Source organism: Solea solea, chromosome 4 (assembly GCF_958295425.1).
Source record: "Solea solea chromosome 4, fSolSol10.1, whole genome shotgun sequence".
Lineage (NCBI taxonomy): Eukaryota > Metazoa > Chordata > Actinopteri > Pleuronectiformes > Soleidae > Solea > Solea solea.
The window spans coordinates 6,923,797-6,948,373 of record NC_081137.1 but is presented as its reverse complement, the minus strand read 5'-3'; the positions used below and the strand labels follow the sequence as shown (position 1 = coordinate 6,948,373).

The 24,577-nt window shown below is 38.2% G+C and overlaps 2 protein-coding genes across 3 annotated transcripts; one reads left to right on the top strand and one right to left on the bottom strand.

Moving 5' to 3' along the window:
* Positions 1–1,739: 1,739 nt before the first annotated feature.
* On the bottom strand, positions 1,740–17,544 carry LOC131458088 (ribonucleoside-diphosphate reductase large subunit-like). Of its 2 annotated transcripts, none has more exons than XM_058626812.1 (19): positions 17,404–17,544; positions 13,140–13,228; positions 12,167–12,344; positions 11,594–11,694; positions 11,457–11,516; positions 11,342–11,381; positions 11,089–11,251; positions 10,116–10,257; positions 9,923–10,006; positions 9,282–9,443; positions 8,131–8,210; positions 7,845–8,046; positions 7,449–7,598; positions 7,111–7,332; positions 6,942–7,018; positions 6,690–6,825; positions 5,925–6,020; positions 2,491–2,679; positions 1,740–2,408 (listed from the first exon to the last, which is right to left on the bottom strand). In XM_058626812.1, the coding sequence occupies exons 3-19, from the start codon at positions 12,330–12,332 to the stop codon at positions 2,217–2,219; spliced, it is 2,262 nt and encodes a 753-aa protein (XP_058482795.1). In that variant the 5' UTR covers positions 12,333–12,344; positions 13,140–13,228; positions 17,404–17,544; the 3' UTR covers positions 1,740–2,216. The 2 variants fall into 2 exon arrangements, with proteins under 2 accessions (XP_058482795.1, XP_058482794.1); XM_058626811.1 differs by lacking the exon at positions 17,404–17,544 and adding an exon at positions 14,350–14,519.
* On the top strand, positions 15,773–23,513 carry rnf121 (ring finger protein 121). Its single transcript, XM_058626829.1, has 9 exons — positions 15,773–15,911; positions 16,943–16,980; positions 17,477–17,618; positions 17,878–18,032; positions 18,129–18,236; positions 19,232–19,352; positions 20,452–20,585; positions 21,410–21,511; positions 22,354–23,513. The coding sequence occupies exons 1-9, from the start codon at positions 15,834–15,836 to the stop codon at positions 22,472–22,474; spliced, it is 999 nt and encodes a 332-aa protein (XP_058482812.1). The 5' UTR covers positions 15,773–15,833; the 3' UTR covers positions 22,475–23,513.
* Positions 23,514–24,577: the final 1,064 nt, after the last annotated feature.

Sequence of the window (24,577 nt, the reverse complement as noted above, 5' to 3'; positions counted from 1 at the left end):
TGTATTTAATGCCAATATGAATGAATTACACATTTGACTCATTATTTAATGGTGTATTTATTGATGGAATTCTGCCACTTTCACTCCTTCATAGCTTTCACCTGTTAACAATGTAAAAATCATGTGCACACATTAAACAGAGGCTCCATTGACAAGTGCTGTTAACATCGTCCATGTGAGGTGATGAAATGACAAGAAAGAGTGATGGTTTGGTCCATAAAATGTGTTAAAATGTTGAGTGTTTTTTCAAATGTGGAAATGATGATGTTGTCAAATGTGTTGTTTGGTCCAGAAAGCAAAAATGATTGAGTTTGAATGATTTCTTTGTTCTATGGAGCAAAGAAAGCCAAAAATGTGGATTAGCATTAAAAAATGACTAAATAAATGAACAGTTCAGTCCACTAGATGGTGCCAAGTGCTCACTTTCAGGAGCGCTGTTGTGTCAGTGTATCGCAATATATGATTTCGCAAATATTGAGATAACTCAATATAATATCAATATAACTCAATAACTCAATAACTCAATAACTTTTTTTTAAAAACATATATAAAACAAGCAGGGATGCAACGATTAGTAAATTACTTGTCAAATACTTTAATAATCGATGAATTGTTGTAATTTTTCAAACATTTTCAGGAGCAAACAAATACTTGATTAATGGAGAAAATAATAACATTAACATTTCCTGGATTCTTTGTCTTTGTGTAACAAACAGAAAGCAACATAATTTGTATGTGAAGAGAAATGCAATGAAAGGTGTGTTTGCATGCGGAGCAGTGACGTCACATTAGCCGCAGGTGTAATCTGAACACCTGAGGTCGGACGTTAACAGCAGGTGTGAACAGAGCGTCAACAGAACATCTAAGAAATGTGAGGATCATTTTTAAACAGCAGTTACCACATGTCTGTCACCTAGCTCCGCGTGCGCGCGTGGAAAGTCCGAGTGGCAAACCGGAAGTGGATGATTCCAATTAGATTTATCAAGTCAGGTGGAGGCCACTTTTCCTTGAGGAGGGGCTTGCTGGTGCTTCAGCTCCCCCTAGAGGCACCTGAGCACTCCCGCAGCACCCCCATGATTTTTTCTACCTAATCACGTTTACATTCCCTTTATTTTGCATGAAAATGTCCCCAATTCTGTTATCGAGTATATAAAATGTATTGAATTCTATTGAAAGGTTTTTCACATAAACCTTAGAAGTTGAATTTCAATGTTTATGTTCCTGAACAAGTGCTTGCCCTCAACCACAACAACCGCCACATCTGCTTCCTGTAGCTCTTGTGCTTCCTGTGTTTTGAGGCCTGGAGGTCTCTGTGGTGTTAGATCGGTGTTTGGGACCGTTCATGTCGACTGTCTGTGCTCTGATTATGATGTAGAAATATTTATATCTGTGTTTGTGTGTATTTGTCTTTTAAATTGAGTGATTAGTAAGATAAAAATCACAGATCTGTGACACTTGAACACTAATATAGAACTTCATTTTTGCGTGTGTAAAGGAGACGTGCTAACGATGCAGCTGTATCTCAAAGCTCCCTCAGTAAAATATAAAGCAGCAGCAATTAAAGCTCTGTGGCGCCGGCCCTGCCACTTTTCCTTATTGTGTTTTGGGATTTGCACTTCAGGGCCACCTTAGAAATGTCTATGTGGAACACATAACAAATAAATCTATGTAATTCAAACTAGTAATAAATAAGTGGTAAAACCAACCAATAGTGAATACAGTAAGCTGAAAAGACGTAATTAAAGGTTAAAATTATCAATTTAATGGTTTAATTAACAAATTAAACTTTAAGACCTATAAGCAGTGTTCATGTGATTTTACACATTCAATTCTCTGACAACAATCATACCAAGAAGATCTATAATCGTGACATCCATAGACTTCATTTATACAAAAAAATGACATTTTCCATACACCTTATAAAAAAGACAAACCACCTTGATGATTATGAATGTGTGACCCACTTATTGCAACAATGGATTTATAAAAACAACAAGGGTGACACACCCCTTAATTCTTTGCACCCTTGTCGATACACATCATGAGGAAAATTCAGAAATATTTAAATAAAGACTGCACAGAAGGTAGCGGTAGATATGGTAGATATGTAAAAAAAACATTGCGATGACATCATATACAAATTAAAAAAAATCCCATGCTTGATGTGAAAGAGCTGTGGTTCAGACAGGTATATACAGAAAGTGTACTTGGAAGCGTTACGAGCCACACATCAGGCACTCGTCCTTGTTCGCTAAGGAACAAACCATGGCAGCAGTGTTTTGCTCTTTGGTCTCCTCCTCCACACTCTTGGCAGACTGGGCCTCCTTTAGTTTCTCCTTGTCCAGTGTGAACTGAATGGGCTTGGCGGCGGGTTTCGTCCGCAGGTAATACATGCCAGTTTTCAGGCCCTGCCGTGGAAAGAGCATAAGCTTAATAAACATGCGGTTTCTTGGACCTACAATAGATCGTAGCGTGTCGGCGCTGACTTACCAACTTCCAACCATAAAAGTGCATGCTGGTTAGTTTGCCATAGTTTGGCTCAGCAATGTGGATGTTGAGTGACTGGCTCTGGTCAATGTAGGCGCCGCGATCTGCAGCCATCTTCAGGACAGTCTTCTGGGAGATTTCCCACACAGTTTTATACAGCTGCTTCAGATCGTCAGGAATCTCTGCAATATCCTGTGGACAAGTCAGACATTTGAATATACAGTGCTTAACAAATGTATTAGACCACCATCCAAATGATACACAGCAGCAGCTAAATTAACAAAGTTATTTAATGTTTCTGTAATGGTTAATACGCCAGTATGTAGAAGCTCTTTAACCAATTGAATATGAATTTTTAAATTGACTGTTTTACAAAAACGGAGAAAAAAAATAAAAAAATAGTAAAGCACATTATTATTTCTTGATTAATGAAATTAAAGTTATTTATTTGCATTCCTGAACAGAAAGTTTTTTTTTTAAAACTTTATTTTTCATTCAATAAAACAAGAACAAAACACAAATACAGGGGGAAGACACTACTATCTTGCATAAAGATGCCATTTTGTCCATCTTGCAGTACATAACTCTGATTTCATCCGTAGTCTATAGGTCATTTGCTCCATTGATCGAATTTCTTCAACAATATCTAGCCAGTGGCTCAGTTTTCAGCCAACTTCTTGTAATGGCTTTCTTAGCCGCAAGGGATGGAATCTTGAACAGATACACATCGTTTTACCCCATCTGGTATCAGTCCCAGGTACATATGCCTGGGGTCATCAGGGATATTATAACCAAAATTTTCCCCCACGATCCTCAGACCCAATTGACTATGTTTAATTTGTGGTGTAATAAAAAATCGTGTTATGTTCTTCCAACCAAACTCCCTCCATCTCTTTGAACTTGTGGATGTGTGTTGGGTCTTGTAAAGGGAATGCCAGTCACTCTCAGACAACTCAACGTTAAACTCTTTTTCCCATTTCTCTTTTATATACAATGTATTCCTTCCTTGTTGTTTCATTAAACCTCTATACAGTTTAGAGACTATTTTTGATGGAGTTTGCTTATATGCACCTCAATCACATCGTTCCCTTCCAATGAGAGGTCTATCTTGATTTCTGTCTCATATAAGTGTCTTAATTGAAGAAATCTGTAAAAATCTCTGTTGTCCAATCCAAACTCAATTTTAAGTTGACCAAATGATTTAAAATGTTGCTTATCTATGAGTGTACATATAGCTGTTATTCCTTTGTCTCTCCACTTTTTAAAGGTTTTGTCTATTACACCTGGTCTGAACCTGGTGTGAGAAGGCCAGATCAACAGCTTACAGTCACCTGTTAACTTGAATTTTTTAACGACGTCATACCATATTTCGAACGATCCTCTCATAATTGAGTTTTCAACCTTAAGATCCATATGATCTTTTCCACCTAACATTGACTGTGGGGGGGCCCACATCGTCAGCAAATAGTCCTATTTTGTGTTCATCTCCTGCCATTGTGATTCCTGTCAACTTATCTTCTTGTCTGATTAGTTGAGCAAGTGGCTCTATGAAAATTGCGAAAGAGGGCAGGACTAGCACAACAACCTTGTCGTGTCCCTCTGTACAGTTTAAAAGTGCCCGTCAGATGCCCGTTAATTTTAACTCTGGCTAATGGGTCAGTATACAATGCCTTTATGCAATTTATGAATTTATTATTGAATCCCATCCTTTCCAGTACTTTATACAAAAAAGCCCAGCTGACCCTATCAAACGCTTTTTCAGCATCTAAGCTGATCAGTGCAGCGCTTGTATGGTGTTTATTAACATGTTCTATAATATGAAGTGTGCGCCTGATGTTGTCCTGTGTTTGCCGTCCCTTTACAAAACCTGTCTGGTCTTCGTGTATCAGGTCAGGCAAAAAACGTTCCTGTCTTTTAGTGATAATGGATGTGAACAGTTTATAATCTACGTTCAGAATAGATATTGGGCGGTATGACTCGCAGTATTCTTTATTTTTCCCCTCTTTCGGAATGACAGATATCACAGCATCTCTCCAGGAAGGAGGGGCTATCGCCTTCTCAAGCGTCCAATTAAATGATTCTAATAGTACCGGGGCAAGGGCTTCTTTGAATTTTTTGTACCATTCATTTGGATAGCCGTCACTTCCAGGGCTCTTATTAGTCGCCAGTCTACCTATGGCTTTATCCAATTCATCTTTTGTAATAGGGGCAGTCAAATATCCATTTTGCTCTAAGCCTATTGAGGGGAGGTCCAATGAGATCAGGAATTGCTTGATTTTCTCTTCGTCAACTTTCTCAGGCTGTGAATACAAGGTCTCATAGTAGTTTTTAAAGATTGTATGGATTTCTTCTGGGTCATATTTCAATGTATTTGTTGAGGGGTCCCTAATCTTATTAATTGAATTTGTTATTTGTTGCGTCCTAAGGCGCCTCGCCAATATTCGTGCGGCCCTTGGGCCTGATTCATAGAAAGTTTGCTTTACGGATCTCAGTTTATTTTCAATTTCATTGTTAATTAAGTTCTCAATTTGTTTCCTCTTGTCTTTAATCTGGTTCCCTATTATATCTTTATTGACATTTTTGGGTTGTTGTTTCTCTAGGTTTTCCAATTCCTCCTCTAATTGATCATATTTTGATCTCCAGATTTTCCTTAGGTGAGCTGTCCGTGATATTAGCTTCCCTCTCATAACTGCTTTGATTGTGTCCCAAAGAATAGTTGGGTCGACCTGGTCGTCCTTATTATCTGTGTGCGCGCTGAATATTTAACTCCATGTCAGCCGGGATCGGCAACTTGCTTCGGATGAGCGCTTCGACAAACTCCGGTACCGAGTCTTCTCCCTCTTCTCCTTCTGCCACTCCGAAGATGCGGATGTTATTGCGTCTGGAGCGTGACTCTTGATCGTTTAATTTAAGTCGCAGCGCTTTTTGCTGTTTCAGGCAAGAGCTCAGAGCCTCGGTCGCTTCAGCAGCCCATCTCTCAACCGTCTCCACCCTGGTCTCCGCCTCGTCCACCCGGTCCGCTAAGACGTGAGTGTGTCCAGTTTATCATTTATTTCTTGTCCGAGATGACTGAATTCTTGTCGCAAAGTGTTGTTATCGCCTCGTAGGTCAGTTTTGAGGTCGTTAATCGCCTGAATTATGTCTGCTGGCGCCATGACGGTCGGATCGACTTTACCGCTGCTGTCTCTGGCAGTCGTCGTGTTTTTCTGCTTTGCGGGCTCCTTATCGTCGACTTTTTGGCTTCTAAGTGATCTTCCCCAATCCATCTATCTTTATTTTCAGCCAAAACTGAATTAAAAGTAAACTTGGGGTTAAATTGCGATTTGTCTGGGAGAGCGATCTCACGTGCGTCCGACTACTCCATGCGTCAACCCGGAAGCCAGAAAATGTAGTTTTAGTGGTTGAATGTTATACTTGATTAATTTCTGACTCTTTACCTGGATGGAGCCGTTCTGAGCGATCAGCTGGTTCTTCATTTCATCACTCCACAGTCCTCTCTCTGTGAGGTCCTTCAGCAGGTGAGGATTTACAATCTGTAAGAGGCAGAAATGAACACTTAACACATGTTCCTTTTTACAAGCAAGACACGTGACTTTTAAAGCTGAAGTGTGGGACTTGAATGAAATGAATGAATGAATATCCGTTATAGTTGAAAGCCAGCGATCGTGAGCAGAGTCACGAGCCATTCAGCTGTATTTCAGCTCAGTGACTGTGTCAGACAGAAGTACTGAACCAATCTTTTTAATGAACTGATTCTAATGATTCAGTACACCGTAAACAACTGCTTTGTTTGTGTCATGTATAAAACAACGTCAAGACAGTTTCATGCAGATGATGACTCTGAATACTCAAGCCGCCGGGATTTAGTTTGATTTTATGGCTGTAGAATTGTCCAAAAATGTCCAATAAGTGAGTGCTCCTGCACCTTTTTCCAAGATAACTTTTCACTTTGGTTATCTGGCAGTTATTCAACCGTTTCCTACATATTCCTACTGTACTGAGTGCTGGTGGCTACTGTAATGACAAGTATATGGGCGCAAAGCTCTATTTCTCTGCTTTCTGGCATTCATCCATCCATCATCTCAGTTTTTGAATTTTCTAGATATCACAAACAGTCTAGGAGTTACGGTAATGAGAAGAACGTATGCCAAATCCTGGATGGTAACAGAAGGATTAAGGTTCAAAATGACTTTAGTGCTCACCTGAAACTCTCCTGAGAGCACCCTGCGGGTGTAGATGTTGCTGGTGTACGCCTCAATGGACTCGTTGTTCCCGAGGATCTGGGCAGTGGAGGCTGTCGGCATCGGGGCCATGAGCAGACTGTTCCTCACGCCATGTCTGAGAACACACGGTGGTAAGAGAGGGCTCAAGTCAGGGATGTGCTACAATCTTTACACATGGCAAATATGAGATGAGAAATATCAACAACAAAGAAGACACTCATGAATACTTACTTTGCAACTTTCTCCTTCAGTGCACTCCAGTCCAACAAATCTGTTGGTGTTTTACCCCACATGTCAAACTGAAGGATCTGAAAAACAAATAAAAAAACTTTAGGACATGAGCCCCACCTGCTCAACCTCAACCCCACAAAGGATTTAAGACCCTGTGAAATCTACTCACTCCCTTGCTGACAGGAGAACCGGCGTAGGTTTCGTAAGGGCCAAGCTTCTCTGCCAGCTCACAGCTGGCCTCCAGTGCAGAGTAGTAGATGGTCTCAAAGATCTGAATGTTCAGCAACTGGGCCTCTGGGCTTTCAAATGGATATCGCATGAGGATGAAGGCATCAGCCAGACCCTGCACACCGATTCCAATTGGCCTGTGACGTTTGTTTGACCTTTCCGCCTGTGCAGCAAGACAGAAGATAAGTTAAAAGGAATCGTTTATTAGTCCAACAATGAAACACACACGACTGTGCTGTGTGGTTAGTCAAAATGTAACACTGGACAAAGGAAAAATACCTCAGGTACTGGATAGTAGTTGATTTCAATAATCTTGTTCAGGTTTTTGACGATGACTTTGGTGACGGCAGCAAGCTTTTTAAAGTCAAAGGTCTTTTCTGGAGTGACGTACATGTTGAGTGCGATGGATGCCAGGTTACACACTGCAACCTGAAACAACAAAATAGAATGATGTGCTTTAAACAACAGTAAAGCTTTTTTTTTTTTTTTAATGGCCACATGCCACTTTCACACTGTGAAAATGTAGTGTCAAAGGAAAGTTCGACGTACAAGTGACGTCTGGTGAAGGTTTTGACTTGCTCTCTTCAAGCAGAGGGCTTCTACTTCGACCTCCACTTCAAAAACACTGAACTATCCCTTTAAGTTGAGAGAAACAAGCTGAGCATGAAGCCTCACCTCATCCTCGCTGGTGTACTCTACTATCTCTGTGCACAGATTGCTGGATTTGATGGTGCCCAGATTCTGCTGGTTGCTCTTCCCATTGCACGCGTCCTTGTACAGCATGTAAGGCGTCCCCGTCTCCGTCTGTGACTCGATGATGGCGTACCACACCTGCTGAGCCTTCACCACACGCTTGGCCCGTCCCTCCTTTTCATATCTGAGGACAGTGAGGAGACAAGTTAACGCTGAGGAAATGTCTTATTTGTTGAGAGCAACGTTTGCGCGTGCCGATTTTTCTTACCTCGTGTATAGTTCTTCAAATTCCTTTCCCCAGCAATCTTCTAACCCAGGACACTCACCGGGACACATCAGAGACCAGTCCTATAAAAGACATTAATAAATTAAGTGTTGAATTTTACTGTAACCAACGTGTATGTGTAGGATAAAAAAAAACAGAGTTAAATGATTTGAGGACCATTTTTTCCTGACAGAATGTGATTTGATTTGAAGTCAAGGTTCAGTCAATTATTCACCACTTAATAAATCTAAAAACACGACACAGCAATTGTTATCACATGAATGACTTTGTGAAAATGTTAAAGAATGTTTTGTGAAAAAGTTAAGACAATTTCAATAAAACGTTTTATGTGTTCCACAAGATATCATGATAAAGGAGCAGAATTTAAAATTAGGACGACAACTAATAATTATTTCCATCAAACATTTATCGATTTTATCGATTAACTGAGGAATTAAATGTCAGAAAATGTTTTAAAACTTTGATCAGTGTTTACCAAACCTCGAAATGATGATGTTCTCAAATGTCTTTTTTTGTCCACAAACCAAAATTATTCAATTTCAATGATTTAAAATATAAATATTTGTAACCGATTAATCGTAAAGTACCTCATAAACGTTGGGTCAGGATTGCTGCACAGGATACAGTATATCCTGGGTTGTATTAAGAACAACTCAATAAAGTTTATCATCATCGTTATGCAGTATTCTTTTAATTGCAGGTTTTACCATTTGCTAATTCTGTTATTTCAAATGTATTTAACCTTTATTTCACCAGGTTAGTCCCATTGAGATCAAAAGATCTCTTTTGCATGGGAGACCTGGCCAAGAATGCAGTAGCATAATAACATAAATAACAACAAACAGATAAAATTAAAGTTACATAAAAAACTGGCACATAGACAATGTGGACTGAATCGATTTCACTAGAGCTTTAAATTTGTTCCATGTTTTAGGTGCTGAAAATCGAAATGCTTTGTTGCCCAGTTGAGTTTGTACTTTGGGAACGAGAAATTGCAAAACATTCATAGATCGGAGATTGTGACTTCTGTGTTTCCTTGTTAAAAGACAAGACAAATACAAGGGAATAAGAGAAGGGAATACCCAAATACGATAAACTGTTCAGTCCTTGTACAGGATGCCTTCAGTATTCACCTGATTGCTTTCCACACGCTTCATGAAGAGGTCTGGGATCCACAGACCGAAGAACAGGTCTCTGGCCCTCTGCTCCTCTTTACCCGTGTTCTTCTTCAACTCTAAGAAGTCAAACACATCAAAATGCCACGGCTCCAGGTACACAGCAAAGGCTCCAGGTCTCTGTACAGGTGAACACAGTCAGGGTAAAAAATAGGCTCTCAAAGCCAGTTACAGGGGCAAATAATGTCCCTGGGGGGCAGCAGGCCCAGCTACAAGACACCTGCAGTAAGTGAGCTACATGTGAGACTCAACAAAGGCTTTCGTCTGCTTCTCTGTGTTTTAAAATGACAAAAATGAGCCAGAGCTTCTTTGTTTCCTTTGGCCTTTGAAAAGCTTAACCTACTTTTCTTCTATCATTGTAAGATTTTACAACCGTTGTTTATTTATTGGGTTAATTATTTAGTTGGCATGAGTTGACATGTGTATTATTGTCTACAAGGTTTTTACAGTTTCTGGTTCAGTGTCCTTCGTAAGGTTGTTGTCTTCCTGTTTTTCATGTGCCTTGTTGCCTGCTGCAGTTCAAATGTCCTTTGGGACAATAATAGAAGCACTTTGTCTCGAGAAAAACATTTGTGCTAACCGCAAATCTTTCATCTTACCTTGTTTCCACCCTGGTCAACATAACGTGCAGTGTTGTTGTACACTCGAAGCATAGGAACCAGCCCATTGGAAGAGCCATTTGTCTGGAACACACAAACAACTTTAAATAATATAAACCTTTACGGGGCGTGAATTATAATGTTTTAGCTGCTTGATTTTACTCTCTTGACTGGTATATTTACTGTTTCTCACCCCAGCAATGTAGCTGCCTGTGGATCGGATACAGCTAACTGCCAAGCCAATGCCGCCAGCTGATTTGGAGATAAGGGCACACTGCTTCAGTGTGTCGTAAATACCCTCGATGCTGTCGTCCTTCATGGTGAGCAAGAAACAACTAGAGAAACAAAAAACCCACAAAATGGCAATATGTAATAACAAATGTACTGTAAGTAATTAAGATAAGATAGGTCTTTATTAATCCCGCAGTGGGGAAATTTACATTTTCACAGCAGCAAAGACATTAAAGATAAAGGTAATAAATAAAAAACATGCATTTTCACATATGTGAAAGTACAATATAGAAAAATAATAACGAGATTGTACATTATAGACATTAAGTTAGCAGAATATACACAGTATGTGGGCTTGATGTTAACAGTATAAACAGAACTGAACATGAGATATTGTATAATCTCTTGTACTTTATGCAAATGGTCGGCTACAACAATAAAGTGCAGTATTCCAAAAACTATTTGTCTTTTTCTTTTATGGCCATAAATTATGGATGCATGTAAAATATCAGTATCGGCTGATATCGTCTCTGAAATGTATTATCAGATATCGACAAAAACACTCCAAGATCTCCAATATGACTACTGACTAAAACAGTAGGCTGAGAATAGGCTGCTTCCTCCTGGACTTCTATGCTTTTGCCCTCACAACTATTATTTAATTTACTGTGTGCATCTGCTGTGACATGAGAATGCAAATTATTATACTCATGTAACGGCAGAAGAAACTAAGTGACCTCTACAGTTGGATGTGGGGAAAGATATATCAGTAGCAGTTATCGGCTCAAGCACTCCTGATATATCAGCATATTGGATATCCTCACCATAAATCAGAATAATACCTTTACAAAAGACCTAATTACATGTAACTAACTCTATGACAGTATAAAATGTTGGGGAAAACACTGGCCTACAGCAACGGTGTAACGGCTTACCTGGACAGCTGTGGCTTATTGGTGCCAGCGTTGAACAGTGTGGGTGACGCATGGGTGAACCACCTCTCCGACAGTAAATTATAGGTCTCAATGGCTGCATCAATGTCTCGTCCATGGATGCCGACAGCCACTCTCATTAGCATGTGCTGAGGTCTCTCAGCAACTGCAGGAACACAGTTTAAACAGTTACAAAACAATTAAACAAAAACAAAAGACTTCTAAAATCTGCAGAACGAATGAAGCCGACGCTGACCTTTGCCATTAATCTTCAACAAATAGGATCGCTCAAGAGTCTGCAAAAGCAAAATGAGTAAGATATAAACAACAAGGACTTTTAAGTGAGACCATGAATTTACTGTGTAAATTACCTTAAACCCAAAGAAGTTGTAAGAGAAGTCTCTGTCGTAAATGATGGCTGAGTTGAGGCGCTGCAAAGGCAATAACATATTACATTATTCATTTGAAAACATAAATGTTATGTTACACATCATCAAAGGTGACATACAGCCTTGTTTTCCAGGACAATGTCCAGCGTCTCCTTGGAGATCATTGGAGAATGGCGCTTATTTAATGGGTTGACGTAGGTGTACAGGTCATCCATCACATCTACAAAAAATCAAAAGAAAGTGTCAAAACAATTACTTTGTATACATTTAATCACTTTTATAGTGCACAATGAATTGTTGCAGTGTTTTATGTACTACTACTAAGATGAAAAGCATATGTTGTAGGGCGGAACGATTTTGAATAAATATCTAATCTGGACAGGAATTGCGATATGATTCGCGATGTCAGATTTTTACATCATTATTCTCATTTTCATTCGAAAAACATATTTAAAGTGATTACTGTGTGACATTTGTGCGGATCTGTGAGAAAACAAAGACGTTGTCTTCAGTGTGGAGAATAAGATGTGTATAGATCAAGACAATAATTAATCTAAAATAATAATTTGACACACATTCTGCAGTAGGCTGTATTGCAATTTCGATTAATTGTTCAGACCTAATACGTTGCATCATTTTAAAGCCTAAATGAATGTACTGTGGATCATTATATTTTAGTGGTTTTTACTCACCACTGAATACTTTCTTGGTCTCTTTATGCAGGTTAGACACAGCTATCCTTGCAGCCAGGATTGCATAGTCAGGATGTTTGGTGGTGAGGGTGGCGGCGGTTTCTGCTGCCAGAGTGTCCAGTTCCACAGTGGTCACTCCACTGTAAAGACCCTGGATCACCTTCATCGTGATTTGGGTCTGTGGGAAAAGAGATAAAAGACTGAGGCTCCACACTGGAGGACAACATAATCTGAACTAAAGGTGGCCTGCACAAAACATAATGCTTCTTTTCTTTTAGTTAGTTTCAAATAGTAGGATTTTAAACTCCTTTCATTTATTTTTAAAGCACTTAATGGTCTTGGTCTATCTTATGTTTCTGATTTGCTCTTCACCTTTAAACCCTCAAAACCCTGAGGTCCCAGAGTGTTGATATTTTTAAGAGCAGATGAAAGACCTATCTTTTTAATTTGGCCTTAAATTAAATGTCTATTTTATTTGTCCCTATTTTGCTTATATACTGTATTTGACATTTTATTTTTCATTGCTCTTTTTTTTGCTTATTTATTTACCTGCATGATTTTTGTTTTAATTTTTCAAGTTTTAATATCTGGTGTCCAGTATTTTTATTTACTTTATTCTTCAGTTTTACTTACTCTTATCCATCTCTTCTCAGTAGGGATTGTGACTGTGTTTACTTATTTATAACTTTGCCCTGTGCTTTTCCTCAGTTACAAGCTATTCAGGTACTGTTTCCTCTGTTACTTTTGTGTCTGTTCTTCATAATCTATTATATATATGAAGACGTGTGTTTGTTTGTGAATTTCTTTATGTTTTTATGAGGGAAATGTTAGTAAATAACAAGTGTAATATTGCACATGCTGGAAAGAAATATATGTATATTTGTCGTCATTGAAGCACCTTGTGTGTGTTTGAATTGTAAAAAAAATTGAGTTTAACAGAATAAAACTGGCACAAAACACTTTTTGAACTTACAGCATCCACAAAGTCGGAGTTGAGTCCATAGCCAAGCTTCTGAATGCGAGAGGTGATTTTATCAAAAGTGACTCTCTCCTGGCGGCCATCTGAAATTAACAAACATTTGACTGGTCACTTTCTGAATAACAGAATCTTTGCTCCATATGACATAAAAAAAACCTGAATAATTTTACCCACCCCTAAGATATATACATTTATATGTAAATACTGTGCATTATCAGTGTATTTGAAGTATTAACATATTAATCTCCTTATTTTGTCCTTTTCTCTCTTAAGATTGATTTGTACCAAAGTACTTCAAGAAAAGAATCCACGGATTAATCAATTATGGAAATGATCGTTAGTTGCAGTCAATGTACATTTTATGTCTGTAGTATATATTTTACATGATAATAATAATGAAAACAAATATATTAAATACAAAATAAAACAGGTATTTAAAAAAACTTTGTCAAACTTTTCGTAACTTTTGGCAGACTTTCTGTCCATTTTCTGGGAGTAAAAATGTGAAAACCTACATTTAAAGGTTGGCCAGTATAATAACTACCAAGTATTGATTAATCCTTCTTATTGTCTGATTCATTGATTTTAATTGTTTGGTCAACAAAACGTTAATCTGTGTTTCTCAAACCTGGAAATTGTGTCTCAAATGTCTTGTTTTGTTCATTTCTTTGTTATATGGAGCAAATAAACCAGAAAATATTCACATTTAAGAAGCTGGAAAATCAGAGAAACCTGTTTAAATAATGAAAAAAAAAAACTCAAACTGATCATCAAAATAGTTGACGATTCATTCAGGAGAGTAATTGTTTCAGCCCTATAATATAATAAAATTATAATTGCGGTGTTAAACACAGCAGGACTATCAGCTGTGAACAACTGTATAACCGGTTCATAAGAGCAAAAACAACTGTTGAAAGCTGTTTCGCGCCACTACAATAATACATAATTGATAACCTGCTATTGATAACCACACAAACTGACCAGGAAACAAAAAGTTGTAAAAGTGACGTAAAAAAGGTGTGTTGTATTCAAAATTATCAAGATAAAAAAAGGAAACAAAACAACCAACGGAGACAAGTGAAGTCTGTTCTTGTTCTTTCATAACCGCAGTCTCTTTGTTTCATGTCTCGACATGAAACAAATTACAATAAAAATGCACATTTTAAAAACGACAGTAAATGAACAGAAGCAGCAGCTTCCATACCTCGTTTTATCACGAACATGTTGACGGCAGTTGTTCTTTCAGTCAGTCGTTAAAGATATTTCTTCGCGGCTGGTGACACTTGTTACAAATTGTAGGTGCTTTGTATCCTGGTTATTACGCTGTAGCGTAAAGAGACACCACAGTTAAATCGAAAAGTGCAGGCGCCAACCCGAAAACCAGTTATAACAGCGCATGCGCTGCTTCGTAAGAGAGGCTCGGCCAATCACAGAAGCCGCTGGCAGACTCTTCAGCCACTCACTCACGAGCCAGTGCTCGAGCCTCTGACAACTTCCGGTTGCTTTCCGGTCGAAAGTTGGCGGGACAATTTCGAAACAACAGATCCAGTTTGTTTTAAACTTGTACTTATGTGCAGAAACAAAGACAGACAGACAGACAGACAGGCAAGGCAGACAGGCAGGCAGAAATGAACTATCGGAGAGTTACTGGTTTAATTAAGATACTTGAATCTTAATGCTTTATTTACAATTTGTTGTTCCTATTATATACATTTCAACCTTGTAAAGATCTTTGTAACTTTGTAAAGTGTTGAATTATTTAAGTTTATTATTTCCATTTGTTTATTCGTTTACAGATAGATGTCTGTACTCTGTTTTATTTATGTTTAAATTGGGTTTTGTTCAAATTGTATATTTTAATGTTTCCAAATATTAAATTACTGTATATTTTGTTATGTATGAAATTGTGTATGAAATGTGCTATAGAAATAAAGCTGCCTTAATGCCTTAATTCTTAACCCACTGGGAACAAATGAGGTTCATAACTCTGTTTAGCTACAGTTAATAGTTTCCCCTTCTTTAATTTTATGTCTACACTTAACTCTACACACGTGTTCTTGTGATGTTAAAGCTGTATTATCAGTTAATTTAGCTGCTTATTTGGTAAAGTATTAACAGAAAAAAAACAAATTATTTGGGCTTTTTTTCTCCTAAGACTGATTTGTAGAAAAAAGTGCAGGTTAGTGTCTTTGTCACATGTTTAATAAATGGGGGTTATGTGTTCAACTGTTTTTGTCTGTTTGTGAGCAGCATAACTGAAAAAATATAAATTGTTTACATTTTCTGGCATTGTACTGTTTGTCATGGCCCAAGGAGAAAGAAAAAGGACAAACAAATATAGACTCACACTCACCAGTTTTCCGGGGAAATACACATTTGTAGTTTTTCATAATTGTAATTGTACAGCAAAACTTGTTACATAGATTTGTTTCAATCCCGAACAAAGAATACACTGTACTGTTAGGATGTGAGTGTGAATTTAAATTAATTTAGTGAATGGGATCATTTTTATAGCCCAGTCTGATGTTTACCTACAGTACCACCAGATCCCACCAGTGGGCCTCAGCCCTCTCTTTAGGAATCACTGTACTACATTTTCTCCGAGCTTTTATTTTGAAGGGTAAAGGAGCCGGTGCTAATGCTAATCTGGTGCTAATGGCCCCAGAAAGGTAAAGCAGCACTCCGAAGATGGCTGGGGTGTTTGAAGTGGAGGTGGATGGTGTGGAGCACGATCATGGACTGGAGCAACACGGCGAAGCGAGCCAGGTGAGACGAATGTGTGCCCATCGGAGTTTTATAACAGATAACTCCTTTATTTATATACCGGGGTGGCTGGCTAGCTGGTTCGGGCATCACGGAACTGTTGTTAGCTGCTGCTACCGTTCACGGGTTTAGCATACTGCTAGCAGCTAGCCACGTTTACACAGCCGGCTGTCATCGAGCAGAGACACGGTACCTGGACGAAAGCGTCTTTCAGTAATCATAAATAGCTACGATTCGTTTGATTAAAAGTAAATTATAAGCGAGACGGTTAGGAGTGAGCCATATAGCATTGCTAAGGTTGCTAACTGGCTAGTCATGTGATGAAAGTGCTCCAAATATTGTGTTTATAATCAAAGTCAAATATTGCAATATCTTTGCCACCTTCACCTTTTTCTCCAGGTGTCCTTGAAATAAAAAAGCTGATGTGGCTCTTGGGGTCAAAGGTTACCCACTGACTTCTCAATGCTTGGGGCCAAATGATTAATCGGTGTCAAGTCACAGGAGCTACTCAAACCACTTCCTGTGGGATTTCAATCACATTCTCACACCCATACATTGATGTCAAAGTGTAGAAAACGTTTGGTAATCTAATATATCAACCTGAGCTGCTTCTTAGATTCCGTCCTCTTCATGTGTTATTGCTTTATTATTATAGCCTTATCTACCTGCATTTTGATCTCAAACTAATATATATATGATATGCAATACAATGATTCTGTGATGATCAATATATTGCAAGCCAGGGTCATATACCGATACATCACTATATCTGTCTAACTGAAGAAAACTAAGTCAAAAGTGCAGGAATTCTCTTTTTATTCACAACAAAGAGAACAAAGACTTTAGAGTGCCTTCATTCATTAATTAAAAAATCAATAGGAAGGACGATAACGACATATCACTAAATTGATATTTTGACCCACCCCTAACATATATACATTTATATGTAAATACTGTGCATTATCAGTGTATTTAGCTGTGTATTTGAAGTATTAACATATTAATCTCCTTATTTTGTCCTTTTCTCTCTTAAGATTGATTTGTCCAAGCTTTCACCAGAAGAAAAGTGGAGGTGAGTGTCTTTGTCACACTTTTAAAAGAATGTTTTACCGCCACCAAGGAAGTTGTGTTGAGCTGTTTTCTCTGTTTGTGAGCAGTATAACTCAAAATGTAAAAGAGGGATGTATGTTTGGGCCCAATGATGAAATAATTCGATTTTCATAGCGATCCAGATACTGTCCCTAATATGAGATTTTATTTATCACATTTTTGTCATTTTTTCCACACAAATAATTGTTTAATGTGTAATTACTGTGTAATGTGAATATGCTCTGGTTTCTTTGCTCAGTATAACAATTAATTAATTAATTTTGGTTTGTGGACAAAACAAAACATTAGTTGCAGCCTTTTTAATTTCTTGGTACTTGGCAAACAGTTCACCCAGTCATTACCACTGGGTGTCACCATTATATACAGGTGTTGAATGCAGACGCACCTGTCCTGCATCATGAGTCATCAAATTCTCTGGCAACATATTTGTAGCTGAGCATGTTCTTCTTCCTCCACAGGGTGGAACATGCAAGAATGCATGCCAAACACAAAGGCCATGAGGCCATGCACGCAGAGATGGTGCTCATCCTCATAGTCACCCTGGTCGTCGCCCAGCTAGTCCTTGTGCAGTGGAAACAGAGACATCCAAAGTCATACAATGTAAGACACCAAAAGAACATTTTTGGAGGGTTTTGTATGCACATTGGATCACACTTACTCAAAAGAATATGAATGTTAGTTTGGGGGTTTGTGTTTGTTTGTGGTTAAATATGTCCTTCAAAAGTCTGCGTTATGATATTTTCAATGTTACCTCTCGCAGTGTTGTTACTATCCAAAAATGAAGTGTTGTCAGTTGTGACAAAATGTTGTATCTCTGAGGTGTATTCTAACCTTTATGCTGTTCTGTCTTGCCCTGTAGCTGGTGACTCTGTTTCAGATGTGGGTAGTTCCGCTCTACTTTACTACCAAACTTCACTGGTGGCGGTTCCTGACCACGTGGTTCATTTTCTCCATCATCACAGCTTACATCTCCTTCCGTGCCACTCGCAAGCCACTTGATTGTACCACACCAAGGTATCGCTGTTGTTTACACTTTACCATGCTGGTTCATACAATTTATTTATTTTTTTAAATCATAATCTGACAAATTCCTTTCCTTGGCCTCTGCAGGTTGGTGTATAAGTGGTTCCTCCTCCTCTACAAAATCAGCTATGCCATTGGGATAGTTGGCTACAGTGTTGTCATGTTTACACTTTTTGGTATTAACCTATTATTCAGGTATGTATTGTCAAATCTACAACATTTCTCTTTTCCCTATTTCAACTCCGTAACTTTACAAAAATATAAGTGGGTGTTAAGTTAATTTAAAACCCAGTAAACTCCAAGAGTAACAAACCGTTTCCATCCTAAAAGCAATTTTGATTATTACTTCAACAATAATTATTAATCTGTCTACACCAAAAGACTTTTAACATTGAAACAACATGACTGAAACAGGATGTTGTGATGAAACATGCAAAAACTGTCTATTCCTATTTAGAGTCTGTCCAAGATCAGTTTGGAACACTAATAAAATGGTTCCAACAAGATGCGAGTACATGGTGAAACAGCACAAATTGACTTATGACAAAAAGAACCTTTTTATAACCTCAGGTGTGTGTGTTTAGGGATGTTTCCTGTCACATGACAAGTAAAGTAAACTATGTGATAATTCTACAAACCCGTTGCTTAAGTAAATAAGTAAACATACTTATTTGACTGTTTAGAAAAGGAAACAAAACACACCTTTTGTGACACTTTACTGTCCAAACGTGTATAGTTTAAATGTTAATTTGAGACAGTAAAACGTGTATTAATTCATAATGGAAAAATGACATTATTTCACTCATGATCTCCTGGTTTTTTGACTGATGTTCACAGAACCTGAGACGACCATTCAGCATATTGTCCGCATCGTGAACATTATACACTTGTCCTGCTGTCGCTACTGAGTGGCCAGATCATTTCCTGTTAAAGTATTATTCACATCATTTTACTGAGGCTACAACAGGATGCTTCTATTTTTAATCAACTCGGATAGTTTCGTCTTTCAGGCATCACTTATCACTTGCTGAGATCATGTGAGCCTGTTCTGATTTTTTTTGAATTTTTTTTTTTTAAGATAAATAAACTGAAAATGTTGTGTGAAATGAATGCCATTTTTCTGTTGTAGGTTCAAATTAAGCCAAATTATCTGAGAGCCATGAATCACACGTTGTGTTTTCTCCATGCAGGATAAAGCCAGAAGATGCAATGGACTTTGGTGTTTCTTTACTCTTCTACGGCCTGTACTACGGAGTCCTCGGAAGGGACTTTGCAGAAATGTGTGCAGACTTCATGGCTTCAACTGTTGGTGTAAGTGAACTGATTTCTGTGCCTTGGTAAAGGTCTATTAGGTAATAATTAAGCCAATTAACATCATTGCTATTGCCTGTGGTGCTTTCATTTCACCTGTGCATGAATCATGATTGTGCGTACATGCTGGAAACAAAACTTTCGCCCTCAATGATATTGTTATAGTGGTTACTATTTTGCATTTTTTTTAACTTTAGTCTTTTTTTAAATCAATCATTTAGACCAGTGGTTCTCAAACTTTTTATATCAAGTATCACCATAGAAAACATTGACCTCTTGATTATCACCAATGTTAAAATACAGTGTAAATAGTCCGAGTAAAGTCGGCGACGGAGGTAGATTTATTCCCAATAAGGTCATTTGCTCTTTCCTCATCCTACTCTTCCTCACATAATACTTCACACACTGGTATAGGGAGTAATAAGGCGACTCTAATCATTATTATTTAGTCTTTTTTTTTTTGTCATTTGTTTGACACACCACCAGAGAAAGCTTGCATAGTTTGAGAACCATGGATTTAGATGATCCAATTGATTAAATAAATAACACCGAGTGATGTCCTAAGTTTTAACCCCTCTGTGACCACCCTGTCGTCGCTGGCACTTCTCATTACTGTAACTCCTAGACTGTTTGTGACATCTAGAAAATTCAAAAAGCTGAGATTAGCACAGCAGCCCTGCACGACCCTCATGTAGTGGATAAAGCGGTAGAAGACGGATGGATGGATACCGGAAAGCAGAGAAATAGAGCTTTGGGCCCATATACTTGTCATTACAGTAGTCCTGAGGACTCCCGTGGAATTTGTGACGTGTCCTAAAGGGGGTTGAATTACTGCCAGATATTGAAAGTGAAAGTTATCTTGGGGGAAAAAGGAGCAGAAGCACTCACTCATTGAACATTTTTTGACAATACTACAGCCATAAAATCAATATATAAATCCAGGCAGCCTCATTATCTTGATGGTCAAAAGAGGGTTAAGAAGTAAGGTGTACATATAAATAAAGCAGGAAGTACATACACATTTCAAAATCATTGAGTTTCTGCCAAAAATTTTAATGTTGTAATGACCGTTTCCTCCTCCCTCTTTGTTTCTCTGTAGTATTACAGTGCATCGGGCATGCCAACCAAACACCTCTCTGACAATATCTGTGCAGTGTGTGGTCAGCCAATTCTTGTGGACGTCAGCGAAGAGGGGATTATTGAGAACACGTACAGATTATCCTGCAACCATGTGTATCCTGCCATTTGTTTATAGACGTGTATTGTTGATGCTATTGTCTCTCAGCTGTGTCAAAGAATTTAAGTTAAACCAGAGATTTTCATTTTCACAAAAGGTACATTTATGGATTTGTGTCAAAACAACACTGTGCGCTAGTTAGTGGAACTGACAAGCATTCACTTTACCCTTTTATCAGACTGTTGATGTTATGATTAATCTGAACTCGCATTACTTCCCCCCCACTGCTGGTTTTACACTGTAAATGGCATGCAACCTTCTTTTGTCTTGTCCGTTGCTCGTGCATGAAATTAAATGAGACCGAGAACCATATCTCCAAATAAGAATAGAGGATAGAGCACAACTCATACATCAACCGGCTAATGTTGCAGGCTGATGTAGTTTAATCCTAGTTATATTATTATTCACATGTACTGTTTTAGGGTAAAGTGATTTCAGATCACTGTCCATTCTTTCTAGCCTTGTTAAGATTTGTCAGAGGGTGATGGAACATGCATAACATGTTCCAAAAACATTCCATTACAACACAGAGTGAGGAAACAACTTGTTGGGCTTTTCAGATTCCTCTCCATATTAACAATAGTTTACAAAACAGACCGCATGCTCTATTGAAGACAACCAGGAACTAGAGATTTATATAGAGACCTTTAACCCCTAAGGAAAATGTTTACTGGCATTAAAAACATAGACTTCCATTTAAGATGTTCTCACTTCCTGGTTGAGAGGCCACTGAAGTACATACAATTCATTGTCAAACTGTTTGAGATGGCTTGCTTTGTCTTTGTCGACTACACATACAAGGCCTTAACTGTACACACAGGTTCCATGAATTTTGCATAAGAGGATGGTGCATCGTTGGAAAGAAGCAAATGTGCCCTTACTGCAAGGAGAAGGTGGACCTGAAGAGGATGTTTAGTAACCCGTATCCTTTTTTACTACACAATCTCCCCCTTAATATCACAATCATGCATTGCTAAATTGCTTGGTGCTATGTCAGAGGGCGCGTAGAATCATATGCAGTGTTCATGCACAGGTTTTATTTTGTGAAAAAAAAGTAAATCTCATTGATAGTATCGTCAGGATAGTTCTAAAGATGGTTGTAATATTTATATCATATTATAATGTCAATAATATAAGCAGAAGCATGAATTGTTGCAGAAAAATATACTAATATTAATTTTAATCATACTTTAACGACAATGATGACAATACTATTACATGTTTATCAATTTTGATATTGTAGCGGTGACTACAAATAACAGATTGCGAGCGCGGCTTTGCAGTGACACTTATATTATATTAATAAAGTTATTTTACAACAGGGTTAGGGTTACCTAGAATTAGACAATACTGTTTTAAGTGTAATTTAAAAACGTGGTCTAGTGCCCAGCCTGACTTCATATCTATTTTAGGCCACAGAAGTCTCATCAGCATTCAGGAAATGTAGTCATGCCAAGTTACAGGGCACGGATGTCTTTCTGGGAACAGAAGTTTTGACAGTAACGTTTGGGTCAGTTTTCAAATTGCTGGCTGTTGGGAACCCGAGAGGAGACCTTTACAGGTCGTATACCAAGTTCCTGTTCCTTTTTGTGGTTTCAAATTGACCCTTAATGCAGATGTAACATCTGCGCAACACCATGTGCTAAATAATGATGCCTCGGAAACAAAAACCCGCAAAGTTCATCGTGCATCAGCAGAAATTGTCAGTTTGTTAACCATTTCATATGCTGCTGAAAGTTGTTTTCCTCAACCTGTTGTTTTCAGGTGGGAGAGGCCACATGTCATGTATGGACAGCTGTTAGATTGGCTGCGCTACTTGGTGGCTTGGCAGCCCGTTATTATTGGATTTGTGCAAGGTATCAACTACATTCTGGGTCTCGAGTGACCTGCGACTGGCAGAAATGGACATGAGTGAAGATATGCACTGGCTCAAAAATACTGACGGGCCTAACATGGAACTAAAACACCAATAAAAAAGTGTCTATACATTTTTGTATATATTTATAGGCACATATTATCTGTATTTTCGGTTTATTTTAATTTTTATTATTAGTAATCTCAATTTGGATGTCTGTGTCGATTTCCCCACAGCGTCACACCTTGAAAAGTGGTTGGTGCATCTTACAGTCTCGTAACAAGGTTCTCAAAATCATTAGACAAGTTCTTATTTTAATAATTTATGTCTTAAGTATGTTAAAGGATCATGCTAGAGTTTGTTTTTCTTCTTCTCAATCTTAAAATAGGTCTTCAGGGTTACCATTACATAAATAAATTGCAACGGTTCCATTTTGGTGTAAAGTCATCGCCGTTTGACCTGCACTAATGAGCGGGTTTCCTATGTGCTAAGAGTCACGCGTCATCATCCGCGTCATGGAGTTAAAAATGTCTTCACAGATGACTCGCAGCAGCCTTTGTTTAACCCTATTATTGTTTGATTTTTCAATTACCTGCAGGTGAGTCCGACCTTGTTGGTGTGGTTTTGGTTTATGTGATTTGTCTGTCAGTTTTCTTCAGCACTACGTTCTACCAGAAAAGTGGTCTCTATGATACTGTGGCAGTGTGTAATTATTCAGATTTTCATGCACTAATCATGAGTAGAGTTGTTAGTTAGTTTGTTTTCCCTGTAATTTGGTTGATCTTAACCTGTTTTTATATTTTATCAATCCGTTAATAACAAACCAAAGGCAAGTCGCGAGCCAGTAAGTGGAGGGAAAATTATGAATTATTCAAAAATCTGTTATGGAAAGAAAACATACTAGAATGATCCTTTTACTTTGTGCGTGTGCTGATGGTGCCAGTCTTAATTTTACCGTGATCTGATCATTTTGAGGTCCTGAAGCGACTGTAAAACACCGCCAACGTGATCATACTGTTTTACTGTTCATGTTTTGATCAAGATCTGTTAATAAATGTCATATGGTTTAGGTTTGTGTCCATGTTTGTATCTTTGACAGATTTGGTATCAAATTAGTGACAGTGATGATTCAAAGAGCTTGTGTCATGTTATGTGTCAAAAACCCTCCAGGAACTAGGGTGGGAATCCCCGGAGTACTGTCTGAGTGTCCATGTGTAATTTTCTATGAGTGGGTGTGGAGGAAGTGAATTGTTTGCGTGTGCGTATATATAGTAATACCAAAAAGCAGTGAACATCGAAAACCTCTCGAGAAGTCGATATGAAGCAGTCCTCTCTTGTCAAAGGTAATGATATTTCCAGTTTATTCATTTTCATTGATCGTTATGATTGGCTGTTAACGTGTTCTATCCCTGTGTCAGCCTTGGTGTCTCTGTGTCTGCTGGCTGCAGATGGATTTTTAGGTACAGTATAATTTACAAGTGACAAAGTTGTATTATTTATGTCTCTTTTTTTTTCCTGCTAATCTAAATTTGTGTTTCAGTCACTGAGGATGGATCTCCATCCATCATTGGGGCCGAGCGAGTCAAAGTCAGAGCTCGTCTAGGTAACATTTGCACACATTCCATTCCCAAAAGAGTTGTTTACTTGCATTTAAAGCGGACAGACCTCCTTGTTAGGTGACATCCAAAAGGAATGTTTGTATTATGTAATTGTGTGTGTATTTCAAGGTTTGAACAGTGCTTGAAATGGTGACTGCATTTCTCTCACAAGCAACTAATAAAATAAGTAGGCGAGTCTAATAACTGCTGTTTTATATGTCAGAATAACATCTCTTCCATTTTGATAAAAACCCGGAAAATTTGATAGTGCTTGCATTTTACCTTGGAAAAGGTGTGTGGACCTTCAGCATATTGATGTGATGTGCACCGTCTTTCAGGTCAGCCCCTGGTTCTTCAATGTGATGCATTTACAAATGGTGAATATGGCGTGACGCTCATCTACTGGCTCATCAATGGCTCTTTCCCTGAGGACATATGCAACAGTAGCAGAATAGTGGAATCAAATGAGTGAGTATTGTTGCTATGATATTTGGAACATTATTACTGGCAATTTAAATACAATACAGAATCTGCT

Excerpts from the sequence above, each read along its gene's own strand:
- LOC131458088 (XM_058626811.1), bottom strand. Across the intron at positions 11,382-11,456 it reads ACAACTTCTTTGGGTTTAAG|ACTCTTGAGCGATCCTATTT; the intron begins GTAATTTACACA and ends TTGCTTTTGCAG. Across the intron at positions 10,007-10,115 it reads CAGGCAGCTACATTGCTGGG|ACAAATGGCTCTTCCAATGG; the intron begins GTGAGAAACAGT and ends TGTGTGTTCCAG.
- rnf121 (XM_058626829.1), top strand. The coding sequence starts at position 15,834 with ATGGCTGGGGTGTTTGAAGTGGAGGTGGATGGTGTGGAGCACGATCAT. Across the intron at positions 16,981-17,476 it reads TCACCAGAAGAAAAGTGGAG|GGTGGAACATGCAAGAATGC; the intron begins GTGAGTGTCTTT and ends CTTCCTCCACAG. Across the intron at positions 18,237-19,231 it reads GGTATTAACCTATTATTCAG|GATAAAGCCAGAAGATGCAA; the intron begins GTATGTATTGTC and ends TTCTCCATGCAG.